We start from the raw sequence: 9,935 nt of genomic DNA on the forward strand, positions 1-9,935 counted from the left end.
GCCCCAGGTCCCCACCTCTGGAGTCAGAAAAAGAGGGGGAGGGAAGTGGTTTGAGTTGCGTTTTACCTTTTCTGTGCAAGATTCTGGGTCGCACAGCCCTTGCGCACCTGATGAGCTTACAACCAGCCTCCTTCACTCTTAGATTTATATTGTGTTCAGCTGGTGGCTCCGATCAGGATTTGCGGGGAAAAAACAACCCACCACCCCAAACTCTAGGCTACACATAAGAGTCTCGCTGTTTTATCTGCCCATCCAGTACATTTAAATAGAGCCGAGAATGTCAGCACCCCTGGAGCCCAGGTAACGGGCCTGGCAGCAACCCAGCGCAGAGGTAAAACCCCAGCCTGCGGCTCACCTTGCAGCACCAACAGACATGAAGTAACTTCATTCAGGAGTCAACCTTTATTTTGGTGTTTTCCTTAATACTTGTTTTTCCACAGAAAAGTATTCTCTACCTGTGAGTAAAAGTAGTATATGTAGACACCTGCTGTACCTAGAGGACTTAGTTATAGAGCCTGTTCAAAAAAAACAATTATGAGGGTTTAGGGTCTTTGGGGGTTTTTTTTGTTTGTTTTTAACAACTGAGGAGGTACAAGCCTAGCAGAAAAAAACCCCACAAGTTAATATTCTTTGAGAAGTATATATATTTGGGAGTATATTTTCATATATTTGGGAGTATATTTTCATATATTTGGGAGTTACAAATAGCTACATTTGCTAAGAATAAAGTGGAATTTCCGTAAGGAATAAGATTATTCCGCTAAGAGAAGCTATACTAAAGTAGCAGATCCCGTTCCTGGATAAGCTCTTCTTACTCTGTTTCGCTTTTCACTCCTTCTGCCCCAGCAGGACGTGCAGTGCCTGTCACATTCGCCACGGGAGGGATAAAGCTTCAGCAAGTTTATTTGCGTGTGTACAAATGCTTGTGAAACAGTCACGCTAGTCCCAGGAAGTCAAAGGACGCTTGAGACAGCCATAGTCTTGGTTCAGAACTGGGGGCACAAAAAGAACTCTAGAGACCCAAGTGCAACAGTTCTTTTAATTATTACCTACTGCAACAATATGAAGCAACAAAAACTAAGAGGCAGGAAAAAAAACAAGGCAAGCTTAGTGTAGCAGAACAGTAAGTCAAACAAAAATATTTCACTTTCACAAGTTTAATCTCAAGATCCTTCCAATTTCCACCAAGGTTGAACTAAAATATATACTCCAAGTGAACAAAAAAGCTGACCTTGCAGTTTCAATAAGCAAATGTCTGCTGTGCTCTGTTAGGTATCAATTAGGTACCAATTACATTTTATATAAATGCCGTAAATCTGTTAGTAGCTTGATTCAGTACTTTTGTCATATCCCAGGAATGGGACATTTCTGTTATCACATAAAAAAACTTAGTGGGGCAGAAATCCTGACAATGCAGCTACAGACAAAAATGGTTTAGTAAGATTTACTACAAAACAATATTATACAGTGTAAGTGCAAATAAGAAACTGTGCACATTTAAGCATTTACTGATTTTAGAGAACTATCTACATGCAGTCCAGAGTAAGATTTAGCCTTTAATGAAACTGAAGCCAAGCGTATGAAGAACAATTTTCAGTCTAACTGCAGACCAAAAATTAAGTTGAAAGAAGACTAAACAAGGCAAGATACAGCTTTCTAAGTAAAATTAATGGTAGCAAAGTCCAAGTGAGCTTTACAACTACAGTAATTTCAAATGTAAGTTTGCAGAACAGACTCGCAATGCAATGGACATTCCATGTTACATGCATTCAACAGCCAAGCAAAGCAGCTTAGCAGCATGCGGTGGCGTAAGACAAAAACAGAACAGAAAATTTAGCTTGCAGCTTTGAAACCTTTCAAGTTACATACTTATTCCACAATTACAGGTATGTAAACAGCAGAATTTCTACAAAGTGATTCTTATTTTCAAGCTGATGAATATACTTACTCTTCCAAAAAAAAGGAACAGCAGTGACCTGGTTGGTATACGTAAGAATGAAAAGGGACATGTCAGAAACTTAATGTTCCAACAGTTTTTTCATTTCAGTGAATCCATCTGGATTTCCATAGTTGTTTAAAAGGAAGCGTAGGATCTGTTCGTGCTTTTTAAGCTGTGGCATAAGCAGAAAGAAAGCTTTGAAACATTACAGGAATATGCCATACCTGTAAGAAACACTACATTTTTTTACAAAAGAAAAAAAATATTCTGGTAACTGGCAAACACTGTTACCAATTCCAGTATTCTGCTGAACTCAGATTTTCAGCCCTAGCTCCATGACTGAAACTGTAGTACATCCTAATATTAATCTCTGCTACCTGAAATACACCTTGTAATATTTTTTTTACATGAGTAGCTATCTGCTAAGTTGTAACTACAGCAAAACAGAGCCATACTACTGAAAAAAAATCCAGCTGTCATTTGTCCACATGACACAGTTTATGCAAAACAATACAATTCCCTGTACGCCACAGACAAACAATAACACTCCTGAGCCTTCACACTCCAGGAAGAACGAAAAATAGACTGTGTGTGTGGCAAAACACAGACTAATTAAGTCTGATCTATACACTACCCTCCCTCAGTTTTGGGTTGCTCTGATTATTACCACATAAAAAATTAACCAAGTATTAGGATATTCACTTTACATATCATCAATGTTTCAGTTAGCCATTATTTCCCTACTCTTGTTTACTTCCCATAGAGGGTTTTTCTTTTAAATTCTAGAATTGTAAAAAAGTGAGTATTGCTTGGACTGAATCTTACTTGCATTTTCAATTCTGTGCAGCAGCATTTGGTCTCGCCCCCATCACCTACAAAAAACAAAGCAAGTGAATAAGTAAAACACATGGACACAGCTTCCCAAATTTAAGAGGAGACGTGTGGAATCCTTTAAGACTTTTACAAGGAAATATCACGTAGGCACCCCATGTGCCCACAGTTCTTCAGATTAAGTTATCTGATGAAATTAAGTGAAAGCATGTACCGTGATGTTTAGTAGGTAAGTTTTCAGCGCTGCAAGATTTGACCAAATCTTCCATTACCAGTTTGTCAGCTACATTCAGACTGCCATTTTCACCAGGTTTCTCCACTGTTACTAAATTAACATTTCCATTAGTCCCTTTCCCTGTAACTGTAACGCATTTATTCAATAACATTTCTTTCAGCTTGTCAAGTAATAATGGAGACCACTCAGCTTTCTCTATTCCTGCAAAAAAACCCAACAAACCACAATCAAGTTTGTTCCACAGAGAATATCTTTATTACTTTAATCTTACATGTAATGCTATCAATGTTTTTGAAAATATGATGTTAAATTTTCCTATAATAAACAGCTCAGATTGTACAGATGGTTAATTATCTAAACTAGAGATGGATCGATTAAAACTGGAGATGGATCAATTCAGACTGGACATTAGGAAGAAATTCTTCCCCATGAGGGTGGTGAGACACTGGCACAGGTTGCCCAGAGAGGGGGTGGAAGCCTCATCCCTGGGGGTTTTTCAGGCCAGGCTGGATGGGGCTCTGAGCAGCCTGATCTAGTGGGGGATGTCCCTGCCCGTGGCAGGGGGGTTGGAACTGGATGGTCTTTACGGTCCCTTCCAACCCTGACAATTCTATGATTCTAACTAAAACCATACTTTCTAAAACAGCTTTCACAGTATTAACCAGTACACTATTTTCAGCAGATCATCACGTTGTTTCTCAGTATTAAGGAACAAGAACTATCATCAGAAGAGGTACAAACTTATAATGTCTAAGAAAAACAGTCCATTTCTTGGGGGTGGGTTTTTTTGTGGTTTTGGAGTTTGTTTTTGTTTTTTTTTTACCTGCAAGTGAACATATAATTGTCTGAAAAGGCAGCTCTAGGTAGGAATCGGAGATTGGCAGCACCTTTGAAAGTGGTAAAGTTTCTGTGTTCCCATAGTCCATGTACAGCACTTTCACTGCAGACTGAGAAGTGCTTAGAACAAGAGCTCTGTACCAATGGCCATCACCTGAAAAGATTGGGACAGAAAAATCACACGTGAACTATCATCTTAACACAGCTTATCCTGGGTACATTTTTCCAGAAATTTTTAAGTACTCTGATATATACAAAAGGCTACTTGACAAGAAGCAAGCCCATAGAACAAAGGAATAGTTTATGATTGCTCCATTCATAAAGACGTATTGCTTTCAGAATTTTGCTCAGAGATTTTTACTAAAACAGTGTTTTAAGGACGTCTGCACACTGTATTTCTAGCTCCTTACTTCTGTTTTCCAATGCATATTGACTCTCAAAAGATAACCAAAATTAAAATGGAAAAAAGTAATAACGCTCTTTTCACAATTATCCTGAAAAGGCATAAAAAATAACAAAAAATAAATGAAAGACCCAGTGTAAGTTAAAAACAACTGTCAAACACGTAGGTATACTCTTGTCTCCCTAGTATTTTTTTAAGTGATGTATCCTGTTTTCCATGAGCTGTTACCTGGCATAGCACCCAAGTTCATTTTCAGCACTTAGCGAGATCTCCTGTAACAATCCCCATGCAGTCATCGTTTAATATTTATGAGTCAGCACTGCTGGTTTTTTTTAAAAAAAATTGAGCTAATGTATCAGCAGAGCATCCACTCTTCTGGAAGTCTCAGACAATAAAATTCTCTCACCATTAAGAATACTTTTGATTTGAACTAACAGTTCATCAACCCTGGGCAGCTTATTAGTTGTCATACCAGTGGCACCGCCTCAAGCTCACAGAAAGCAACACTAACAGAAATACTAAAAGAAATACAGCTTGTTCCAGTGCTCCACGCATTCGGCAAGTCACAACCTAGTCCTTCCTTGCTCTACTGAGACTGTCAGATCATTTCTTTGCCTTGCAGATGCAGCCAGGCCATCCTTTCTAACAGAACTAAGAGATCTGTGAGCAGGTTAAACTTGGCAGTTTTCCCTTTTATAATGCAAAATCAGAAGTTATGTTTAAAAACCAGCAAGGAAATAAGAACAAACAATTGCCTCACCTGAAAACCTGGCACAACAGGCTTCACCTAGTTTTGGTTTGAAGGACTGGGTCTTACAAGATTGGCAATACTGCTGCAGTTCCTTCACCTGTCTATGTAGCTTCTCTTGATCTACAGACATATGGAAGAAAATAATTAACCACAGGTGGGTATAATGAAAAGCATACTTACTTTTAAGATCCCTTACTCCCACCTTTGGCATTTTTTTTTGTATTTTTCTGCTGTCCAAGCTACATTTCTACATGGCATTCATTTTACTAATTACCTTTAAGAACAGCAAACATTTTTCTCACCTTTAGTTTGCACTGGTACAGCATAGAACAGGTCTGGGCTTACAACTTCGGTTACACAGACAGATACTCTTTCACCTGTGGCCAATTCAACTGATTTCCAGTGCCCAGGTGAGGTTTCTAATAGAAATAGAAATAGTAAGAAAACACAGTGTTCCACTTTCCTTCAAGCACATACACGCTGTAAGTAACTGCTACAGAGCATCTTTTTGAATTTTAGAGGCTACCGCATGTCTTGACTTCAGGGAAAGAAATCTAATCCAAGTTAATTCTTGCTTAATTGGCCATTCATGAACTATTAGAATGTAAAAGTAGCTAAATTAAAAAACACCTCAGAAAGATAAGATATTGGAAAGTAAACATGGGAAAAGTTTCAGCTGCAGCACATTTGTAATTCTTAACTACCAAATATTCACCCAACGATTTTTATTTTTCTCTTTTTGTCTATAATGCCACCTGCTGGGCAGCTTGTGTTTAACTGTAAAAACTAGCAATCAAAACTATGCATGTTTATTACTGATATTAACTATAGTTAAACAGCAAAATCATTGTTAAAGGCTGCAATACCGAAAATTCTTATCCAATCTGAAAGATAATATTGGTTTATTACCTTTTCTGACAAACTTTTCCAGCTTTTTGTCAGATTTGTTTGGGAAATTATTTTTATCTTGTAGAACTTCTTTTACAGCTAATTTTTCAGAAGTTAATATCTCATTGATCACTTTTGGATGACCTGTGGAATTGTCAATAAGCTCTACACCTGCCCCATCTCTGGAAAGGGAAGTTACTGTGGCTTGAAGCTTTACCCCTGCAGTGTACATATGAAATCTTGCTGTAGCTTCTGGAATCCATTTGCTGCTACTAGGCTTGATACCTAGGAAGCAGGGAAACTGTTCAACATACCTCCATTAAAGTGACTTCCTTCAATGTTACATTTTCCTTAAAAAAAAGACAAAACCCCAAAAAAACATTTTTTTTTTTCATTTTTAAAGTACAACTCATGATACCAAGGCTACTTTTTAACCTTAGGGATACACATTGTACTTCATCCTGTCAACTAGTCTTCCTCTTCCTCCCATCTTCTAAACCAACCCATTTCCTCAGGACACCCAAGTTTTGTTTTCTACATTTTATAATATTCTACCAAGCAAAAGCTTGGTGCCTTAGAAAAAACAAACACTGCTAAGATTGTTTTTGAATCAGTTGAATACAAGCTTTTTATCAACGGAGGAGAAAAATAAAGTGTTTTAGGAGACACAAAAATCCCAGCAGAAGGCACCTTGACATAATGTCATGTTGAGTTTCTTGTTTCCACATTTTTTTTTAAACCAAGTAAACTACAGTAGAAAGAAAGAATAACTCTGTAGAATTTTGAGTCATTTTGTGTAGAGAAGAAAGAGGCAAAAAATTGGTAGAAGACTGAGAAACAGCAGTACAGTGCCAAACTCTGCAGGAATCACATGAAACATCCCTACAGAGAACTGAAAGGCCAACGTGCTTCAGCAAAACAGATGAAGTCCTTTGCAAAACTTTTGAGAAATAATTAAGTTGCACAAAAGCACATCTACTCCTAGCAAGGCAGCAACCAGAAGCTAGTAAGCACTAGAGATGAAGAGGAATTAAACAACAAATTCTCATGGACTGGTAAAATCAGGAAGGAACCTCTGTGTAGCTCGCTCCACAAGTGGTCAGCAGCTCAGGAAAAAGCTACCACCTTTCCGTTACGTGCCAGTCTGCTGGGTCAAGGCTAAAACAGTGGCTCCCACAATTCCCAGAGGCTGGAAGCACCACAAATATTTATTATAAACACAAAAAATTAACACACCCCTCCCCCTCCAACCCCTGCCCCCCTAAAACAGTTCTGTGAATTACACCCATCATCACCTGCTTTCCCCAAAGCAGGAAGTTTCTAAATGTAAAGAGCTCTTAAAAGAGAAAGAATCCATAAGAAGATTTACCTGAGAGCCAGCATTTAATTCCTTGAAATGGAAGTGTTAGGAATGAGGATGAGATCTGCCGTATTTTATCCAGTGGTACTTCCTCAATGTTTCCATAGTCCACAAAGTGTACTTTAACAGTTTTACCTGAAGTAACGTTTTGCACCAAAGCACGGTACCAGTTACCATCACCTAATTTAATAATAATAAAAAAAATATTCATATATTTAGTAAGTTTACCAGCATGTGTTTTTTAGTAGACACATCCAATTCTTTGCTATCCTTTGCCAATGCAAACTATCAACTTTCTGGTTTTTTTCTTCTCTGTTGTATGTTCACTCTGTAAAGACGAAAATATTTTAGTCTTACCAGAGAAAAAAGCACAGCAAGGTTCTCCATTCTTAGGCTTAAAAACATTTGGTGGAGTTTTCTGACAGTATTCAGACAACGATTTGTTAAGTAACTTTAGAGCAAACAACTCTGAAAATTAGAGAGGGAAAAAAAAAGAAAAAAAATCAATGAAATAAGATGACTTGAACTTTTATATTAATACTATTTGCTGTATAGCTTACTTATAAAAGACTTGATGGGAGATTTCTGTGTGTGTTAGAGTTTCACAAAGAATAAGAACTGTTGACATGGAGACAATTATTTAACTTAATAGATAATCTTATTAGCAGGAAGAGATAAGACAGCTGATATTTACTGACAAATTAGTTCAATATGATGACAAAACGACTAGTAGTTCTTGCTAACGCAGCAAGCACCCTTCACTCCAAAATCTGAAATAGTTTTACAGCCAGATACCACCCCATGGGAATTACTACGTCATATGCATGTGACAGATTATGGGATCTCACTCTGCTTGCTTATTTTTTATTTTTTATTTTTTTTCATCAAGCCCTTTAGCCTGCTCTATAATATTGCTTTTAAGGAGGAATTCAGTCATGTTCTAAAGGCAGTAAGCCACAAAGAATCTATACTATCCCTAGGTAGGTAATAAACTTCCCTCACTTTTTAAGATCTGCCCCACATTTTTGGTTTGAATGCATTCTGCTTCTACTTCCAGCCACTGAATTTCATCATGCTCTCTCTCTTGCAGGTTAAAAAGCCAGTGGCAAAAGAAGTCTTTATACATTGAAATAGGGCACCAAGATTTTTTTCCTTTTTTTAGCTTATCCAAGAGGAAGTCAAGTCTCAAAAGGTGCATTTTCTTATGTTCCTGTTATTTTATCTCTTTTGAATCTTGTAAGTTTTTATAAATTAAAACAGGATAGAGTACTAGAGGAGAGCTCCAGTAAACACTGTATGAGCACAGGGAATATGTCTTATTTGCTGTATTTTATTTAGGTATCCTTTACCTAGGTTTATGGTAGCTCTTTTCTCTGCATTCTTTGATTAAGCTTTATTCATTGCTTGCCTTCAACATTTTCAGATTTCAACCTCAGTGTCACTACATACCATCATCCAATTTCTTCTTATATTCTTAGATTAAAAAAAAAGACCTCAGAGGTAAGCCTTGGTGCTATAAACTCACTTAAAACTGTAATGCATTAGAAGTGCAATAAGTAACAACTCAGGAAGCAAAGAAACTAGGAGAAAGAAAAAAGCTGAATAAACTTACCACTGTTATTTGAAATCTGACAGTAGAACTCTCCAGGACTGTACAGCGTACACACTATGACATCTACTGTTTGCTTAAGAGTTAATTGACTCCACTTGCAAATTCTTTTGTTCATTGTGTCCTCTAGAGAGAAGCAGAGGAAGGAAAAGAAATTAAAATAATGTTTACAGGAAAAAAAATTATTCATCCTGAATGCTCATTCATGTCCTCAAGTTTCTCATTACAAATAACTCAACCAGCTAATTACCAGTGAGAGCCTCTCTACAGAATAAGAGCAAGAGAAATGTGCCAGTTGCTTAATGTGTGTGATCGCCAGTGAGAAGGGCAAGCCAATGATGAAGTGGGAAGAGTAATTACACAGAGGTACAGACCAGGTGGCAATAACCTGAGCAAGAGGGACTCTGGGGAACTCTGCTTCCTGGGAAACAGGGTAGGGAGCATAGAAGAGAGAAACAGCTGTCACCAAGAGTACTGGACATAGTCTAAGAAGGAGAAAGAACAAAAAGATTAACAGAAAGACTGCTCGCAGAAATTTGCACTGTACGTTATACCTAAGTACCTGAAATAAGCTTATTATTTAATATAAGTTGTATAACAGATCACATGAAAACTAAATTGTGACAAAAGGAAGAAGTCATTGTTTCCTCTATTTGCATACTACTAAACCTTCCTGTATTCCTTTCAAACAAATTTTCAAGGACTAAGTATGTGGGTTTAAGTGTAAAACATACAACGATGAAGACGAAATACTATTTGAGCTGAAGGACGAGAGCATAAGAACACACAGGTACTAACTAGTCATATCCTACTTCAGCTGGAAATTTTAAGACTTCTGACCAGAGGAAGTGAAATACGAGTATGGTCTTCCAAAAGTGGGCAATTGCAACTGCATGCATACATAAACACACACACATAAGGATGACAACACAAGTGAACACACAATTTCTTCATGGCAAAGTTGTCACAACTAAACTTCAGAGCTGTACAGGCAAGACTTCATGAGCCAGACTGGAAAGTTCTTATCAGTTAAGACCTTGCATTCTTTGTACCCACCCCAAGAGATTAAATAACGCCAGTTC

General features: G+C 37.6%; 1 protein-coding gene across 1 annotated transcript in view; it reads right to left on the reverse strand.

The window, feature by feature from the left end:
- Positions 1-2,693: 2,693 nt before the first annotated feature.
- The window catches only part of TDRD1 (tudor domain containing 1), a gene marked incomplete at both ends in the record, with an annotated part of 21,420 nt that continues 14,178 nt past the window's right edge, over positions 2,694-9,935 (reverse strand). Inside the window, 9 exons of the mRNA XM_009869000.1 lie at positions 2,694-2,811; positions 2,985-3,206; positions 3,829-3,996; positions 5,006-5,105; positions 5,288-5,415; positions 5,906-6,169; positions 7,254-7,424; positions 7,602-7,712; positions 8,857-8,979. Coding sequence (XP_009867302.1) covers positions 2,694-2,811; positions 2,985-3,206; positions 3,829-3,996; positions 5,006-5,105; positions 5,288-5,415; positions 5,906-6,169; positions 7,254-7,424; positions 7,602-7,712; positions 8,857-8,979 — 1,405 coding nt within the window. The remainder of the gene's footprint in view (positions 2,812-2,984; positions 3,207-3,828; positions 3,997-5,005; positions 5,106-5,287; positions 5,416-5,905; positions 6,170-7,253; positions 7,425-7,601; positions 7,713-8,856; positions 8,980-9,935) is intronic.

This window comes from Apaloderma vittatum, unplaced genomic scaffold (genome assembly GCF_000703405.1).
Source record: "Apaloderma vittatum isolate BGI_N311 unplaced genomic scaffold, ASM70340v1 scaffold44884, whole genome shotgun sequence".
Taxonomy (NCBI): Eukaryota; Metazoa; Chordata; class Aves; order Trogoniformes; family Trogonidae; genus Apaloderma; species Apaloderma vittatum.